Here is a 20,489-nt window from a genome sequence, read left to right as displayed (position 1 = left end):
TTGGAAAGGGCCTACAAGATCATCTAGTCCAACCATCCTATCACCATCCTTACCCACTAAACTACTAAATCAAATCCCTTAGCACCTCATCTAAACGCTTCTTGAACAGCGCTAGGGATGGTGCCTCAACCACCTCCCTAGGCAGACCATTCCAGTGCCTGAACACTCTTTCAGAGAAAAAATGTTTCCTCAAATCTAACCTAAATCTTCCCCGGTGCAACTTGTGGCCATTCCCATTCCAGTTCGTTCTTCAGAGGCTATCTTTGTTAGGAATTGTAGAATCATTTCAGTCTGAAGGGACATTTAAAGGTTCTCTAGTTCAACTCCTCTGCAAAAAAAAAAGGGATGCCTACAGCTAAATCAGGGTTCTCAAAGCCCAGTCCGGCCTAACTCCAGGGATGGAGCATCCACATCTCTGGACAATCTGCTTCAGTGTGTTACTACCATTACTGTAATTTTTTTTGTGGGTTTTTTTTTTTTTGTTTATTTGTTTGTTTAACCTTACATCCAGTATAAATCTCTTCTCTTCTAGTTCGAAACAATTTCAAAATAAAGAAGGGAGATTAATACTGGATATTTTCCCTTGTCCTGTCACAATAGACCCTGCTAAAGAGTCTGTCCCCTTCTTTTTTTATAGCCTTCCTTTAGATACTGAAAGGCCATTCTCAGGTCTCTCCAAAGACTTTTCTTCTCCAGGACAAATGGCTCCAGCTCTTTCAGTCTGTCCTTGTAGGGTAGGTGCTCCATTCCTTGGACCACTTCTGTGACTCCCCTCTGGATGTACTCCAACAAGTCCATGTCTCTCCTGTACTGAGGGCTCCACATCTGGATGCAGTACTCCAGGTGAAGCCTCACCAGCACAGAGCTGAGGGGCAGGATCACCTCCTTCGCCCTGCTGACCACACTTCTTTTGATGCAACCCAGGATACAGGCCAAATTTGCTGTCTTGAAATACTTTTCTTATGTGTTCAATTATGTTTTCATCCACATACTCATAGTCATGCTCTTCTTCCTGTTCCTTTTCAACTTCACACTTTCCAAGTGGCTTATTTGTTAGACCTGAAAAATCAACAAATAAGTAGATGTAAGGAGATGGAAGGCTCTGCCCTTGCCCAGAAAAAAACATAGTTCATACAAACAACCACAAAAGTTCTCTTCACTTTTCTAATATTTGCAGTTATTAAGTGACTTGCTCACGTTCCTGAACATTTGTAGCATATCAAGGATGAAACCCAGATGAGCATTTTATAAAAGGGTCTTCACTTTTTAAGAATTTCTCTCTCAGTTTTTGAGCTATGTTTTTACCTCATGGTCTATGGTCAAACCAGATAATCAAAGAATCATAGAATCACCAAGGTTGGTAAAGCCCTACCAGATCACCTGGCCTAACCATCTGCCTACTGCAAATATTTCCTGCTAAACCACGTCCCTCAGTATAACATTGGAACATTTCTTAATCTGTTGTCTACTCCCTGACAGTTGTCCACAGACAGTTGAAAGGTTTAATAAAACGCTTCAAAAGTGTGATCATTAACAGTGTAAAAGCAGACATAAAACTGTGAAGAGATGAGCATTCTGCATGCATCATTCATTACCTACAATCCCCCAACAGATTTGCCCCTATGTTCTTTGCCTGAAAAGATGAATATGTAGCTAGGAGAATGTGATTTTTTTTAGGACTTCCTAAAGCCCAAATCCCCATTTTTCTCTTATTCACAATGTAATATAGCAAATAGAGATGAAAGCTTGAGAGTAGTATGAGGTTAAAATGAAAAGATTTGAAGCACATTTCTTTGCATCCACATAGACCAACCTTTAGTCATGCTGACCTTTCAGAAAAATGGTGACCTTTTCCCACTAGAGAAGAGTCCCTCACATGAGGGCTCTTTGCAGCTCAAGGGTGGGATAGGCTCTGCTCTTGTTCCTTCCATGGCAAGAGCTTGATGCTACTCTTCTCATGAGTGAGAAGGTCTCCAATTGCACTCCTGCAAGGATTAGTGCACCACATCCCCCCTCTGGAACCACCATGTCTTTTGGAACTTGCTGGAGTGGGAAAGGAACGTACAGCAGCAAGGCAGGAGCAGCCCAGGTTTGTCACAATGCCCCAAGTTTTGTGGATCTGAGAGGGCACCACATTTCAAAAGCAAAAATTTCATGATAAATGGCAAAACAGTGTGAAACACTGCTTTGGGAACAGCTGTTTCTGTTTGGTTAATTTATTACAGCATGATCAGAAACAACTTGCAAATATGTACAAACCCTTGCAGCCTATTTGATAAGCAAGGCCATGCTTATCAGATACTTCCTTCCTTATGGCACTAAGCTTCACAAACAAAAATTCTCACAAGCTTATTCTTGAAACTATGTTCCCTTTCTCCAAGAAACCAGAGGTACAATTGTTCTAATCAATTTGTCCTAAGAGTCTCCATGGCTGAGGTGCCACTCCCTGAGAAATGAACAGGACATTTTTTTTTTTTTTTGTGAAGTTCTGATTCGCTTCTTTATAGAAATTTTAAGGCCAGAAATAACCATCACATTAATCAAACAGATCTCTACTTGAACCAGGACACAATTTATCATGGACAGATTTACCCTCAAGTATTCCTGCTTCTTTCTAGGAATTACTAAATTAGCAGTGTATTTTCAGATCTAGACATCCAAAGAGAAAGAAATCCACCCTATGATGAGAAATATAATGGAGATCTCACTCTTGGCACTCACACAAGTGGCCACTATCTTCTTAACAAACATTTCCAGGTTTGTGGTTCATTTTCAGGTTGGCTGTGCTTGTCAGCAATAGAAGTAAACTGATGAATAAAATGGGCACTGAAGGAATAAGCTAATCCTTGTGATTCAGCAAGGAAAATCTTGTTTGTGCACTTAGACTTGCTAATACGGATATAAAGTGCAGGTAGCACATGGATGGCATAGCTAGACTTTCTTCTTTCCCAAACACAGAAAAGCAAAATTATATGCTTCTAAACAAGGCAGCTCAAGGAGAAAAGGAAATTAATGTCATCAGGCCAGAGTAAATCACAGTTGTCTCCAGTCTCAAACAAGAGTAGGATGCCTTCTGACATGTATATATTTACAATTCAATAAAGCATTAAGCAATGAATGGGACAAGCTGAATGATCCCAAGGGGATTCTGAACAGTGAAATCAATGCAATTTTCTTCCCTACTTGAAAAAAAAAAACCCAAAACCATTAGCCTCAACAATGAATTACTGAATCAGATATACCACCTTAGCCTGCGAATAAAACAAGGCTTGTGTCATCACACTGTCTATCCATTCATCTGCCAATCTCTATGGTACTTTTTAAAGTTTTTGTTTGCCAATTTCAGTCAAATTTGAAAAGGAGGAAGAAGTCACAGGATGGTTATAAAAGAGAAAGTTGAATTAGTTCCTCTGTTGAAAGAAAGGCACGCAGAACACAGCTGCTACACTCTCCATTTGGCAGCAAACAGAAGGATAAATCAGCATGTGTGTATTTGTTGGCCATTCAACACACGCATAGCTCCAAACCTGCCCTTTTTCATATAATAGGAGTACCATAAGGAGAGTTTTGGTTATTATCAGGAAAGGAGGGAAAGAAGCAGCAGGGGACAACAGACCTGAATCTTTATTAAACCAAATTTCATTAACTCTGCTCTTCCTGGAACAATTTGTATAATTATGTTTGCCTTTATAGTGGAAAGGGAATGCTCTGCAGACTAAAAATTTCCATTTGTCTCATTCATATCCTCAAGTGGGTAGGATTTTTTTTTCTCCTGAATATGCTAGCTTTTCTTTCACAGACTTCAAGGTCACAAACAGTTGTCATAACTCTCTATTCTACACTCATTCAAAATGCAGGCAACAAAAGTAACCCATCATCATCATTGCTGGAAGGCAACCAGTGCTAGAAACCCCAGTTCATGTATATAAAAGGTTGCACAAGTAAACACCCCTGGCCATGACCATAATAGAGTTTTATAGCTGCGGTAAATAATTTAGCTTAGGATTTATGCTACATAAATTAACATTCTGCCACATTAATAACATTTAGCACTTATAGGTATGCCTTACTTGAAAACAATAGTTATGAATTATTATGCATGATAATATTGTGAACTAAACAAGGTAGGAACAACATCCTTATTTCTGAGCATCACTTCAGTGCAAAAGCACAGAACTGAAGAGCGTATGCATAAGTCAAAGTATTTTTTTAATAACAGTAATGTTTTATTTGTGGTGGGCCTGGTACTGATGCTCTTCAGTGCTAGTGAGAGTTAATTCCTTAGGGAGTGCTACTGGAAGACACTGAGTAGAATAAGAACCAGTAAAATGAATGGACTACTTCCTGGGCTGGTATCCATCAACCATTCCTTCTAGTGATGATATATACTGTATTTAAAAACTGTTAAAAGAAACAATAAAAATATTTCATATGTACTGTAGGGTTAAAACCCATGTATAGTTAAAATTTATCTCTGTAGGGAGTGTACTAACCCATTGTTTGGGACAGTTTAATTTTGAATTCAATTTCTTAAAGAAATCTGAATTTCCTGAAAGATACGAAAAACTGGTGACTTCTTTCACTGTCCTTTTACTTCTAACTTTTCTTTACCACTTTTTTCTAGTCTATCTTGATGGTTTTATGGAACCCTTTCAGTCTCTACTTTCTGTTGTCAGTATATCAATAACTCTCACAGGTGAAAACATTTGTCATAGACTTCAAGGAGTTTCATATTCCAGGTCCCATCATATGTCATTGCAGGAGGCTATGGAGAAAGGCTCTATGTAGCACCATGTCCCCACCTCACTCCCATCTGCTGCTCTGCATACAATCATCCACCTAGGGAAGAACCATAGAATATCCTGAGTTGGAAGGGACTCACAAGGATAATCAGTTCCAATTCCTGGTTCCATACAGTGCCACCAAAAAACAATCCACATGTCTGAGCATTTTGTCCAGATGCTTCTTGAACTCCAGCAAGCTCAGTGCCATAGCCACTACCCAGAGGATTCTGTTCTAGTACCTTACCATCTTCTGGTGAGGAATCTTGATGTCCACTCTGAGCATACTCTGAAAGAAGCACCACCACCTAGCTGAAGAAGCACCACCGAACCATGCACAGACTGAAAGTGGGAGGGGTGACTCATACGAAGTCCTCTTTAGTTCCCTGCATGTAACCCTGCAACACCTTCCCCATGTAATGATTTCTACGTGCTCCTACCCAGATATTCTGATTTTTATTGCAACTAAGCACAGTCAAATCTAATAAACAAGTGAAATACATAAAGGAATCAGAGCCCATGCTTTCTGTCCCCCATTGTAGAACCTGGATACCAGCTAAGAATAAAACTAAAAATAAGTATAATCTTCCAAAGTGTACATGTAATCCTACTAAGAGAAGTAGTCTGCTTATTTTATTTCATCTTCTTAACATTTTTTGTTAGCTTATCTATGAAGATACATCAACAAGAAATAAGGTTTTTTTATGACCGCAAAAATAAAGAAAAAAATAATACAGTTTTTGTTTTAAAGATAATTACAGGACCAAAGGAGACAAAAAAGGTAATAACAATTTTGCCCTTATCAAACATGGAAGTAAAAGGAGAGAGTTGTCATTCATATATACAGTATAGGATTCCTAACTCACATTGCTTATCACTGTGGATAATTTCTGAACACTAGTGTATCTTCCTGTGACACTGCCGAAGTAAGAACATTTTAAATTTAATTCAAAACTCTTCACTTTGCTTAAGGCTTTTGAAATTACCATGTTCCATTCATTTCAGTGTTTTGCTGAGTACAGCTCTATAACCAAATGTATTGCCCTAAATGTTAAAACATCAAGAATAGGGGCAGAAATTTCTTAAACCATCTTCATTGCCAAAGGTGGTATACATTTTTGAGCTCCTTGAATTGCAATAAGAAGGCCCCTTCTTTTTTCCCCCAGTCCACAGCCTCCCTAAATCAAGTGTTTAAAGTCAGAATATCCCAATATCTTCCCTAAAGTGTCCAGATATCTATACAAAATAATAAAAATAAAAATAAATTAAAAAGACAATATTTTAGAAACTCCAGTTAGCAGAAATTTCAATATTAAAGCAAAACATACCAATACAGCAAGCTTCAGATGACAGTTATGACTGCAAAATCACTACTATTTTTAATGAATTCAAATTCAGTCAAACGTAAGAAAATAAGATATTATATTTAGTGGTCAATTCAGATTTTGTTGAAACAGTAGAAAAATAATGAAACAAAGACAAGAAAAACTATCTTTACTGATATGAACTTTGGAAAGAAATACAATAAAGGTGTTAATGCTGAAAGAGAACCATGTTGCCTTTCTTTCCAGAACTGCCAAGCCTTTGATAAGAAATAGCAGTTCCGTCTATAACTGTGGTTTTTGTTGATGTTTTTGAGAGAGAGAGAGAGAGAGAGAGAGAGAGAGAGAGAGAGAGAGAGAGAGAGAGCATGGATTCAATATCCGTATTAGGAATTTGAAACGGGTTGGTGCTTTGGAGGTTGGCTTAACATTCACAAGTAGAAGTTTAAAGATTAGTCAGTGAATGGTACATTTCCTCCCACTCAAAACCCACAGGAGTGTGTCTGTGTTGTTAGTCTTGACATATTTTCTAATCCATTATCCTCTGAATTAACAGAGCAGAATACACTCTGGAACAGGCAAGCTTGCTGCACGCAACAGTGGACTCCTGGGAATCCCTTGACTGGTCAGGAAGAACTGCTTTATCTTCTAATCAAATCTCCTGTATAATTTTGCAGTTAACTTTGAATTAAGCTCAATAACTTGGACTTCACTAACACACAGCTTTGAGAAAAACCTCCAGCTTTGATCTGAATATGTCAGCGTACAATCTATCATTACTCTTTGTTCTATCATATTAAATCTACCTATTTCCAACTTTTAACTCACGGTATACTCAAAGATAGGCAAAGAATGTTCAGGGCTGTGCTCCAAGGCAGTTAAACAAGAAGAGGTTTTGTAGTCTTCCAGAAAAAGCTTTATGATACTGTTTCTTGATTTTCTGTGTGTGTGCTAAAAAGAGGTACTGAGAAGTTGAAAGGAAAATGGGCAACGATCTTAAGCTCAAGGAGGGAAGATTTAGAATGGATGTCAGGGGAAATGTTCTTTACAGAGAGGGTGGTGTGGTGCTGACACAGACTGACCAGAGAGACTGTGGTTGCTCTGTGCCTGGGGGTGTTCAAGACCAGGTTGGATGGGGCCCTGGGCAACTTGGTCTAGTACCAGATCTGGAGGTTAGTAGCCCTGCCTGTGGCAGGGGAATTGGAACTTGATGATCCTTGGGTCCTTTCCAACCCAAGCCATTTTATGATTCTATGATTGATTTGTTTGAAAATCCTCAGTAACAGAGGTTAGCCTTAATCTGAACTTAGGCCTCATCTAATGGTCTATACAATGAGCTCAGATTTAATTGACTGCATCATTCATGAGGGATAAAGCAAGAGACATACGATCTATGAGGTTTGAAATCAGAAACCTGGCTTAGAACTAGAACAGATGGAAGGAGTTAGTACTGCAAATCTTTACAGGACCAGGAGCTAGAAAGGCTTCAGCATCTCTAACTTCAATGGTTTCTTTAATGCACTTGAGTGTACAACTAGGATTATTTGCAAAGCATGGGTCTCTAGCCGTAAGCTTGGGAAAATTGATAGAAAACAACAAAAATTAGGGATAGGAATTGGCAGGAAAAGAAAAAGAGCCTGACTGATATCTGAAATCCAAAAAAAGTATTTCCTCCGGAATCAGGAAGAACTAAAAAAATTAAGAGTAATATATGAAAACCCAGATTTCACAAAGGTTAGGATCTTAATGGGAGAACACTGAAAAGAAGATAATAATAATAATACTACTACTAATAATAAAGGAAACAACTAGAAAAAGTTACTAGAAAAACTTCCTTGTCAAGTAGACTGTTTTGGGTTTAAAAACAAAGAGTTAGAATCACAGAATCATAGAGTATCCAGAGTTGGAAGGGACCCAACCCCATCAGCTCCAACTCCTGGCTCTATATAGGACCACCCAGAATTCAAAGCCTATGTCTTGCAGTGGTTTCCAAGAGCACCTCAAACACCAGCACCTGGGACTGTGACCACTGCACTGGTCAGCCTGTTCCAGGACCACCCACTTCCTTCTGGTGAACAACTTCTCTCTAACCCCCAACCTGACCCTCCCTTGGCACAGCTCCATGCCACATCCTCAGATCCTGTCACAGTCGTCAGAGAGCAGAGCTCCCTGTGAGGAGCTGCAGCCACCATCAGGTCTCCCTTCATCTTCCTCTGCTCTGGGCTGAACAAGCCAAAGGACCTCAGTCATTCTTCACGTTGTTTTGGTCCCAAATGGCAAAGAAAAAGAGACTTACATAAAGTAAAGACAATGAAGTTCTGGAGTAAAAGTTTATCAAGGACAAATAAGACTTGGTGAGATGGACAAAAGAGTAATGTTACTAACTCAGAATGAATGAAGAGTGAGAAGGAAGGTGGACTCTACCCAGGGCAGATGGCAGTTAGCAATGATGCCTTGTTTTTGCTGTGTTTCTGAATCACATGATAAGTAAAAGCTCCAAAACAGGAACAGCTACAAAAAGGACAAGTCTGTCTTATTGACTGAAAAAATTAAACACCTGAGCACTGCATTGTGATTTAGAAATGGGCTGTGAAGTCTCCTCCTTGTTGAGATGAAGTAGAATAGAAGGTTCTGTATCAACCATGAATATCTCAGTCACACTTGCCTCACCCCACAGAGTCTGGACTGCCCATGGAAGTGATTCAATTGATCCCTGCAGCATGGACATCAGTTGTCAAAGTCAAGTCCCAGTGATGTGCAGGCAGTCCAGTACATCATTAACTCATCTGGGTAACAATTTTGTACTGGGGTTTAAACAGAGAATGCCATCCTCTATAGTTGCCAGTGTGGAAGCTTCACCATTTACCACTATAAAATATCATCAGATCGTTAAGTTGTAACAAAATGGAACCTACAGGGAGATTTTTCAAAGCCACAAAACAATAAATATGAGATTATCTTTCAAATCACCCTGCTGTAAACATAAACACTGTTAGAAAGACTGTTCCCAAACAATCAACATCCACAGAACTGCAGATCATTGAATATTCAATACACTACAGTAATTTTTAAATATAAAAGTTTTTTATGTTGCATTTGCATAGTTAAGCAGATAGATAAGCAGTCCTTTTTAGGAGACTAGTACAATGAATGAGAAGACAGTAAAGAAAAAATTTTATGGGAAGTTCTTATATTGATAACAATTATCAGTAAACAAGTGCTGTGAGGATGAATATCTGTGCCTTAGTCTTCCAAATGTGCCAGTGTTATAATTAACGTCATGCATTCATTTTTTAAATATAACTCATGACGGACAGATTAATGAAATCAACTGAGTTTTTTATTTTTACTTCAAAGCCTTCAGGATTTGTCCTCATATCATCTGACTTCTCAACTTCAACATGTTCTGACAACTTAGAAAGTTGAAAGAGAAGTAGAAAGCCTAACCAGTTATTAAATGTACTTCTGAAATCCAAGCGAATAATGACCTTAAAAAACAATTAATAGACAAGTAATCTGCTCAATTTTATATTTTCTTCTATATATATATATATATAAAAGTTGAAGATATCTTCATGTCTTTAATATAAAATGCTTGCTTATCTATGATGCCTGCTGGAATTAACATTTTTTTTTAATAACAGAAGAGGTATAGATGCCCAAGGAAAAAGAAAGTGCATCTTTCCACACAAATCTGTTTCTAAAAACTACTGAATATTCACATGTTACAGTGTCAAACAGAGTTTAATATCATGCTGCTGTTGAGAGCTTGGATGAATTTGTCTTACGGCACTTATGGAGGAAGAGCAAAAATGTTCATCACTTCTGAGTGAAGCACAGATTCCAAATGAAATCACAAAAATAATCCAGCATGTAAGTTATACATCAAGTCTGGGGTTAAGCTTTGTTATAATATAACTCAAACCAGAAGTCTTTACTAACCTTTAATCACACGGTTTTCCACTAATGTAGCTTTCCCAGTCACGTCTTTCTCATTGTCACGATGCACCAAATCATTCTGACAACTAACCAAAACATCAGTGTCTTGATTTGGGCACAATTTCTTCATAGTGTCTACACAGAAATTCTGAAATTAGATAGAAGAAAACATTGACTTCACATGTAAACCTTTGCTCCAGACTGAGTACTTTCAGAGATGCAACAGATAAGAGCAACATTCTTTGGATCACTTCTCTGAAGTTTACCCACAAATCTTCTGTTTGCCAAAGAAAATCATCAGTCACGTTTACCATAATTCTTGCCTTTGAGACAAGTACTTCACAAAATAAGATGACTAGAAGGTACTCTAGATAATGAAATTATCTTTAAAACATATCTCCCTTTTCTTTAATTGTGTGGACTCGCATGAACACAAGGAGGAAGTTTACTCATCTCTTTTGTCTGATGTAGAGTTTGAATAAGTACTTCTACTGGATTGATTATTCATGTAATGAGTTATGAGTTCTGAAACACATTTTATCACAAATCCATATGAAGTCTGAAATTTCAATTGTTTATTCAGTAGCATTCATAGCATGGTGAGATAGTAAGATGATAGGAATAAACAATTAGGGCATTAATTATTTATATATATTATTTTATTATATATAGTAATTAATTATAGTGCTATAACAGCAGAAAATAAGATTCACCTCTTGAATTTCATGCTTGATACATATATTTTCATAACTCTTTTTTTTAAACTGTAATCTATTTATAAATATTTATTAAAATAGAAGATTTTACCGGTATAAGTATGAGTCAAAAGTGTCAAAGAAGTTTATCTTCATTGAACCATAGAGTACCTGCAGCATCCTTACAGTTCAGTTGCAATCACTATATCAGGATGCCTGTATTTTTCTGGATAATTTGTACAGGTTTTCCATTCAAAATCTCATGCAGATTTTCCTCAGCAAAGATAAAATCATTCTTTCAGAGACATAATGTTACTCTGGTAAAATTGACAGTAGTTACACAGCAATGGTGTCTGATCTTTTCAGGATCAACCCACAGTTTATGAAAGCAGATCACGAAACCAGTTTTTATAATAATCTGCCCCTTCTGCAGAGGACACCAGCTAGCAACAAGAAAGTCACCAGTAACCGCAAAGTTTGAGAGAACATACTACAACTTAGGATAAAATCTGTAAAATACATGGACAATTTACCTCAAGTCAGGACACAAGTGGAAAACACTATTTTTTTTTTCATTTAGAAGAACCCAGTGTAATTATCTCCCTTTTCTGAATTAACACCGAAAGCTTGATTTGCAGGGGTTGACTGAGTTACAGTATTTGATGCAAGTGTATGAGACAGTCTGTACAGAGCTGGCTAGCACTCTCCTCAATTGCAAAAGAGCATCTAAAACTAAGCAAAGCTTGAAAAAGTGATGTAATTCACAGAAGAAATACAAGGTGAGAAATATTTTTCTAAGAAGATGGAAGCATCAGAAAAAGCCCTTAATGGCAAAGAAGAAAAATAACCCAATGGAAAGAAACTGCTCGAACTAAAACAATACTAATCTGGTGAAATATGGAATAGCTTTGCTGGTGTTGTGGGATCTTTGATGTTCTTTCACCAGCAGAGTGTGGCCTTTCTTTGATCTACAGTTCTTTTCTTGACCAGTCATCTACACCCAAATATGCCTACATATTTATTGCCAGCCTCTCCCTGGTAATGTGAGCACACTCGTTTACTGAATACCTTTTGCATAAGGAAAATACATACTTAAATAAAAAAATTTCAAGGCTGTCACAAAACTTGTCCTACCCTGAGTATCATTCATGTCCATTTATCAGGATTGAAAGGTCTTGGAAAAGTTGGAGAAAAAACTGGCAGACTGTTCGAGTTATTGGGGATAATGGGCACTCAGAAAGCTTTCAATAAAAAGTCAGTTTTCAGGAAACTAAATAACCTTACACTATAGAAATAATAATAAAAACATATATTAAAAATACATCTCAAATTCTCTTAATTTCTGGTCAGATCCTTATTTGGCATATTAATCCTTGTAATCAAAATAATGAATTAATATGTTCAAATTATTTATTTTTATGTTGCCTTAAATAACTTAGGAACAAGCTTTGGTGTCAAAACAAAAATTCTCTCATTAGGAAGAGTGTAACTGGAGTCTGTACTTAATCTTATCAGTTATCAACAAAGCCACACACTGTGATACAATAGTTGCCTGGGGCACACTGTAAATAAATTAAAATATGCAGAACTCAAACACATAAGAATCAACAGGATAACAGGAACTGGACTGTCACTTCATTATATGCTGAAATCTGATATCACTTTAACATTCTTAATAGAGCTACAGATAACAGCTAACTAGAGACAAGCAGAGATAAGAAGCTTTTTTAAACTGCACAAAAATTATGAAGTCTTACAGCAATCATCTAAATAGTAGGCAGGCTTAACAGCACAGTCTACATGGAGGTTCATTCATTGTCCATAAATAACTCAGAGGACAAACAAGGTTGTAAAGGTAAGGTAGCATAGCACAGTCTCTCTCAGGAAACAAGAGGTGTTAAATCAAACAGGATGAGCCTCACACACATGCGAGAACTAAAAGACCAGAGATGTATCATTTTGGTAAGAGAACTTGCAGCATTCTGCAAAAGCTATAAACAAGTGCAGAATTTATCCAAGGTGTATGGATTGAAAACACTGAAGTAGCAAAATGAATTTCAAAGAGAGCAGTTCAAATTCATTTCCCTTGATTGCTTAAAGAGCATAATGTGTTACATGTGTGTGCATCCACCTCAAAAGGCAGCTCCCCCTTTCTTTACTCACCCCAGAAGCAGTGACATCTGCACACACACACAAATGCTTTGCCCTTCTACAGCTCCAAAAAAATGCCAATTGCCCTTGCAATTGTTAGCTGCTGTTTCTCATAGCTCCAAGCTGAATTCTTATCTGCCTTTAGAATTTCAGGCTATTAATAGTCCCTGAGAATATTTCTTCCATTAATTTGTGCAATTGCTTTTTGAATTCATTTACAATTCTGATATCAGCATCATGTGCCAAGGAGTTCCAGAGCTTACTTCTGCATTGTGTCATTTTCCTTTTTTCCTTTAAAACATCCTACCAAATAATTCTGTGCAGCTGTTGTATACTCTGTGCACTTTCTCCCTGCATTCAGGTTTTCACATATATAATGTCTCTCCTGAGTCACTTCTTCAGGCTGGGGAGCTCTATAGCCTGTTGTATCTTTCCTCTTAGATGAGAAGAACTGTAATCCATGATATACAAGGTCCTGACATTTCTGCATCTTTGCAAGGTAGAACCCTGGAGGGTTCAAGGTAGAAAACTACTGGAGGCAGTCCATATACCACACGTACAGCCAACAGCACTATTTGGTCAAAACTTCTCAGTAAGACAAGGAAAACAAGGAAGAGTGGCCCAACAAAAACAGTATAACCTCTGAGAAAGAATAGCAGAAGGAGAAGCTCTTAAAGCACACAAGAAATAAAAGCAGATAGATCTGTTTATAAAGAAAGAAAATAATACATGTGTTTATAATACACATTACTGTTTTGGTTCTCTTTTTTTTTTTTTTAAAAAAAAGGGGGAAAGAAAGCTTCAATATTATCTAGAACATTCAGAGTAAGGAATGAGAAGCAACATTTGTTTAAAGTGCAGGAAAGTGTGGGAGTAAATATGAAACTAACAGCTGTCATAGTCTCTGAAAATGCTGTGAGAGATGTAGTAGCATAAACCAGTTTGACAAAACTGTGCCTTTTCAGACAGAAAGTCAAGCTGTTATATGATTACAAATGACTCTAGTGAAGAGGAGTACTCATTTGTTGGAGCAATCAGTGATGGACAAGGCACTACACCTTTGGAGTACATTTATTATGAGTCACCCATGCTAGCAGATACAGATCATAAACCTTTTACTGCAATCTTTAAAGACAATTTGAAGAGGCACACTTTGCTGCCTTCAGAAACTCAAGCCAAAGCTCTAGTCAGATATCTTTGCTTTGGCATATACCACACTGGTATATTTACTCATAAAATGTTTAATTGCTACGTACACTTTGCCAGCAGGAAAGAAATAAAGAGTGGAAGTGTGATAAATGGCTTTTCAGTCTAAATATGTTGCACTCCTTTCAAACAAAAAAAAGACCATTTATCAGCATAAGCTACAAACTAATATTCTGCAAGAGAGTCTTACAACAGAGTATTCATGGGGAGGCCCAATCCAGGCTGAAAATTTAACTTTCAGTATTTCGAAGTGTGTTTAAAAGACATGATGAGAGAAAAATATAGAAGGGCACATCAGTCTGACAAGGTAGTCACAGCTGCTGACACATAGAGGAGATTTCATGAGTTTCAGAGCATCCTGCATATTGACAATCTACCTGCATCAATAGGGATCACATTTCTCCAGACTTCATTATAACTGTATGGAAGTCTACAAGGAAAATAAAGAGCTGTAGCGAATCAGAGAAGAATCACAGAATTTGACTCTCATGTGGTATCAATACAGAACCAGGATAAGTGCTTTCTCAAACCTGCAGGCCCTCTTGAAACATAAATTCAAACTCTTTCCTGGTTATTGAGTGTGTAATCTGGACTAATGACATTTCTTTAAACTTATTCCATTCAGATTTACAGTAATGTTAAACAAAACAAAATTTCATCCCCTATATGAATAGAAGCAGGAATGGGTTACTTCCGTGTAACAGATGGGTAGTGCAAATTCAAATGATAGAAATGCAGAAGTGAAAACTGCTGACATGCTTCAAGAAATTTGCATTATTATGACAGTCAGTTAGGACTTGAAAGGAAACAATTACCTTTAGATTATTATTCATTTGTATCCCAAGGTAGCCCTCTGACATGATCCACTGGCAAGGCAACTTATCTTGCAGATCAAGGTAATTTTTGCAAGGGCAGAGCATACCTATGGCTAAGGGTACTGACAAGGGTCAGTTTTACACAGAAAAATTTTAACAGCCTTCTCCACTGCACTGCTTCTAGTGCATGACATCAAGTCTTCACTTTCCACAGTCCAATGGACTGTAGAAAAGAAGAGCTAGTTAGAAGATGCTTGAGAAGAGCCAGGAGCAATAAAGAAGATCCCCATTTAACCTCATTAATACACAGGACAGGAATACTTCAGAAAATTATTGTTTGCCTGCAGAACTCATACAGTACTGTAAACTATAGATGAACTGTTTTTGCCAAAGAAGAGGTCAAGGTTATATCTTTTCAAAGACAGGAACAAAATCACAATAGCTTATGAGCTCTTTTTTGCCTAGGAGGGCCATGGAACCTTTGAATAAATTATTATTATTGCTTTTAATAAGGGTTCAAATTCTTAGCAGGTTTCTCCTGTATGAGATACTCTCCATATATGCTTACAATATCAGAGTTAATTTTACATTGCCATATTTTTCCAGAGATGATAGACTGCAGGCAGATGCTACTGTAGGTATGGAGCTCAAAATGCATATTTAAAAATAAGTATTTTCTTTAAAGTGGAGAGAGTTTTAGCGCATCTTTGCCCAAAGCTTGAATAAGGATTTCAAACTCAAAACAAAGCAGTAAGTCACGCTACAGCTACATCCCTTTCTAAAGAAACAAAAAGAGATAGCATATCAGAATGAATGGTCTTCAAAGAACGCTCAGCATGCAGAACATGCTGAGCTTTGCTCAACACGCAGCTTATTTGTGAGCTTGAATGAATCTTCCGATGGCATAGTGACTAAACAGCGAAGGAAATTGCATTTCTGTAAGAACAGAACAAACTCTTCTGTTTTGAGGATCATTTTCCCGCACGCGAAGAGGGTGCTGGCGGCAGCCGCTAGATGGCTGTGTTCCCTGCCTTATGCCCAGCCTCAGCGCCTAGAACTTGCGTTGCAAGGGTTGTACAATTCAGCAGTGAAACAACAGCTAAACACTTAGAACATCACCTTTCACCTGACGAAGATGTCTCCCTCCGGTCCACCCCTTCCCCAGAGTTTGAAACCTCACGCGAAACAAATTTCACAGTTGTACTGGGACTAGGCAGAAGGGAAATACTCATCAAAGTTGATCATCTCTTGGGGCAGTGAAATGCCAAAGCCTGCTATCTAAACAGTCTGAGGTTTGATCACTTACCTGAATAGCAGGGGGTGCTAGACTCAATGATTGCTTGAGGTCCCTTCTAGCCCCTGCAATTCTGTCATTTAGGAAGAGAAACAGCAGCAAATGGGGGAAAAATAAGCGTCCAGCCAGCAGGATAACCTTTATAGAAGGGCCACTCCATGTGCATGTCACACAATTTGTCCAAGGAAATCTCTTATGGCTTTAAGAAGGTAACTAAAAACTGCTGCTCTTTAAGGATAGTTCCCACATTCAGGTAAATAATCTACAGCTGATTTAGCTACAATTCATTTGTGTCATATTGTCAATAAAACTTGCAAGTATGTGTCTTTATTACATTCTGCTAAAATTCTTCGCTTGCTCCAGAATTTCAGAGCCTGAAGCTTTTTGTTCTTTATCCAACAACTTTCATGCACTCATTCAGAGCTCAAAGTATTCATCAAACCATTTATTGTTGAATGAAATCTTTTCCTTTTCCCAAAATCTGTCTGCGAATGGTACAGAGTATGTCCCTAGGGATTTTTAAATGAAGATTTGCTACCAAAGGATCTATTATGTCTGTGGGTAACTAGAACTGTTGGTCTCTTTTCCCAGACGTTCTTTTCCTGCTCTATTTGTATACAAGAAGAGAACAGAAAACAATGTAAGACGTCCTTGAGTGATCTGGGTTGAAACAATGCCGTATTTAGCCCACACAAAATCACTGGGCACATACCTTCAGAAATTAGTGATACAAATCATGAAGACCATTTAAAAATATTTAGCAATAGTTCAAGCACTAGATATAGAACTGCACCGTGTCCTCTCAGCTCCATCCCTTCATTCTCCCCTCCTCATAAAACACACAAAGGGGAAAGAGCTGGTTCCCCAGGGTCTTGCAGCAAGAGAGGACAGTTTTTTCCTCTTTAGGTAGTGTATATGCTATTTGTATTCTATTCATATTTCAGATACACCTGCATCTCAAAGGATCTTTTTTTCTGAGTATTTAGACTGAAGCAGCACTTCCTTTGTTCAATGCATCGTGCAGAGGAAGGTAAGTAATATTTTTCCCATGTTTTACATACCAGCAATGTAAATCATGCTCTTGTCCACACAGCTTCAGAAAATTAGTGGGTGTTGCCAAGGTCTCCCTGCTGCCCCCGTCCTGCACAACCACTCCTAGCCATGCCTCTGGTGCTGCAGTACTGCCCACCAGGCCCGTTGCTCTCAGCCATTCTGCTGAGTGCTCAGCTGCAGAAACCAGGCCCCAGCTGCCTCAGGTTGCACAAGGAAAGGCATTTAGCAGCCACCTGTGAAAATTCCGGTTTTCATGACACTCATTGCATGAGAAAGTGACTGTGAACTGAAGCAAGAACAAGACCCCACTGCTCAGGATTCTTAGCTCTCAGGCAGGCTCTGCTCTTCCCCAGGATAGCTCATCCACTGAGCACCAAAGGTTTTGGAAAAAAAATAATAAAAATAATAATCTGAATATGTAAATTATTAAGATCTGCTACTATATTGTAATTGTATCTCACCTTGGCAAGTGGAAGTGCTTGTTTGCTCGAAGTCTATGAAATGTTGCATTTTGTGAAATCACCACTTAAGGAGAAGATGCAAATTCTTCTCATTTATCTTAATGGGGCATTAACTGGAAATTTAATTACAAGGAGAGCTAATTATCTGCAGGTCTGCCAAACTGCAGATGTAATCTACTCAACAGAGTGAAATCTGAATGCTGAAGACAAATTCAATTTAATGTGGGAATATTTGAACTGAAACCAAATGAGAAGAAGAAAATTTCCTGTAACTCCTGACAGAGAATCTCGAATAAGGAGCCCCTCACCACACTGTTCTCCTGGCTGCCTCCCCCTCAATCCTCGGGTCTTCTCTGCCAATTCAAAATGAAATATTAACCACCCCAGTCCATGTCAAGACATATCTCAAAATCTTCTCTTTATCATTATCATAAGCAGGTGCTGTGCAAGAGTAAGAGCCCGACTATCTGCTTCTTCCAAATGCTCGCTCAGTCTCTATTTTCAGCTCAGGGAATTTCCTGAGTTTGATGCGGTTTGTCTATTTGTAACCTTTAACGGGTCCAAGCATTTGTCCTGTCTCCCCTTGAACTCCTGATCCACTTCCAGCTTTGTTCTGGCTCCCGTTGGTCTGAATGTATCCTGCCCTATTTCCTGTAATTGTGGCACTGCAGAGATGGCTGGGGAGGGAGAGCAAGAGTTTTTAAATAAATCATTTTCAAGTTTCTGGCTGTTGTGCTTCCCTTCCTAGCATTAGTCTGCAGGTCCAGCTGCAGGGCTCACACTGTGCTTCCTCTTACCGAATGACAGAAAACGCTGTGCGTGGCAGACAGCAGCCTCAGTGAAGCAGCAGGACATCGCGTTGGTAGGAATTAAATACTTCAGAGAGGATTCTGATCTTAGAAGCTGGATGTAAATCTGGACTTGCTTCATGCAGTTCATAAGCATTACCCCCCAATTTACTCAGTACTATGTGAGTTCTGAATCAGGCTTCTTGTTTTTCAAAATCATCTGGTTTCCAGGCCACAGTGGGGAACATAACAGCAGGAGTGAAGGAGAAATGGGTTATTTTATTAGTAAAATGCATTCCTATTCTAACAGGTATTTCTGTAAGATTCAAAGCTCTCCAAGGTTTATCTCCTCATATACATATATGTGTGATAAGTATATAAGTATCTCAGCTTGTCCACACGAAGCTAATATGCTTTGGCAGAAAGAAAGTATTTTGCCTTTTTTTCTTTTGTCTTCCTCATTTATTCTCTATCATCTGACATAATTTCAAAGAGCAGCATGGAATTTGCTTATGACTGCATTAAACTGCACACTGGTGGCTACCAAACCTGACCAGGTCACTGGGATTTCAGATTATTGTCAGTGTTGAAGAATATACTAAGGAGGAGCTGGATTCCTTCTCAACAGGAAGAAAGTTTGAATCCTGGTAGTATGAGTATTTATAAAAGCTTTATAAGGGACATTTCAGACTGTTTTGACAAAAAGTGAGCTGTTAGCAGTTTGGATTTTGAATTTCTTCATTTCTCTGTGGGGAACAAAAGGTAAGGGGAGAGAAGGCTTGCAAGAGAATGTGGTTTCTGGTACCAAAATAAAATGTGTGCAATGCAAAATGACCACTTCTGCCTCCTCCGTTCCTCCACAGACCATCCTTCGTCTGGACAAGCGAGCTGCTGCTGAACCTACAGAGGTCTCAGAGCTCTCTTGGCTCATCTTCCTCTCAGTTATGTGGCAATTATATGTTTCCTACCATATGTGATGGTATCCTTGACATATTTTTGATGCTCCTAAAGGAACTATTCTGGAGATGGTAGTTACACATTCTCAATGTGTTCTGTTTATTTAGGATACTACTAAAAAATGAACATAAAAATGTAGCCTGTGACTGTACTATGAAACTGTGGCTTAACTTATGGCTTCTGCTCAGGTGAACTAAAATTCTCCAAGTATTGCCTCTTAAAATTATACTGGCTTTCACACAGAAACTGAATCTAAATCAGATGAGAAAGGACTAAGCAGTCTAAATCTAAACAATGTAAAAAACTATGTGTGGAAGAGAAGAAAATCAGTTAAGAGAAAAAAAGTTCTGTAGTTCCTTTTTTAAAACACAACTCCTCAAAGTTATTTCACACTGGGAGATAAGAGGCACGATATTTTTGTCAGTGTGAACACTCCTGTAGAAATAATATAAATGCACGTGCTGTCCCTTACTTTGACTTGAAAATTTGAGAGAGGGAGCAGAAAATCAAACTCCAAATAATTTCCCACCTCCTTCTTCTTATTATGAATGCTACATTTTTTATTGTATGCTGAGTGAACAGTATGTCTATCAAGGAAACAATGTGGAATCTTGTTAGATAGAGTGTATACCCTCCCCCAGACTGTGGGAAAGGCAAGGGACAACCCATGCAGGGTTTCAGAGCAAAGATCTCTTCAAGAGGTCTATGAAGAGATACTCCAGCATTTCAGGTGCACTGCTAGAGTTGTGTGCTGTATTGTCATTATTTTTCCTGTAATTCAAACCATTGTATTATTGCTCTTAATGAGGATCCTAAACTTAAGTTTAAGCTTAGAGGAGCAAACAGAACTGGGCCATGGAAATATCTGCTCATAAATGTAGAACACTGCCATCTTGGGCCTTCATGATACTGCTGAACCTCCACACAGCCTGTAGAATTCTGGAGTCTGTCAGTCATGGCACAGTCTTTTGCAAGCAGGGAAAAAGCCCTCTGAGGAATTTTGAGTTGTAACCAGTTTTCAGCTTAA

At 38.3% G+C, this 20,489-nt stretch overlaps 1 protein-coding gene across 1 annotated transcript in view; it reads right to left on the bottom strand.

Annotated features, from left to right (window-relative positions):
• Nucleotides 1-587: 587 nt before the first annotated feature.
• Nucleotides 588-20,489, bottom strand: part of THEMIS (thymocyte selection associated) — an 80,181-nt gene continuing 60,279 nt past the window's right edge. The window contains exons 5-6 of the mRNA XM_065734247.1: nt 10,046-10,190; nt 588-1,059 (exon numbers count right to left, since the gene is read on the bottom strand). Coding sequence (XP_065590319.1) covers nt 632-1,059; nt 10,046-10,190 — 573 coding nt within the window. The 3' untranslated portion in view covers nt 588-631. The remainder of the gene's footprint in view (nt 1,060-10,045; nt 10,191-20,489) is intronic.

This window comes from Cyrtonyx montezumae, unplaced genomic scaffold (assembly GCF_038088225.1).
Source record: "Cyrtonyx montezumae isolate F1298 unplaced genomic scaffold, pur_monq_1.0 scaffold_0, whole genome shotgun sequence".
Lineage (NCBI taxonomy): Eukaryota > Metazoa > Chordata > Aves > Galliformes > Odontophoridae > Cyrtonyx > Cyrtonyx montezumae.
The sequence above is the reverse complement of the archived record's forward strand: the minus strand, read 5'-3'. Positions and strand labels throughout refer to the sequence as shown.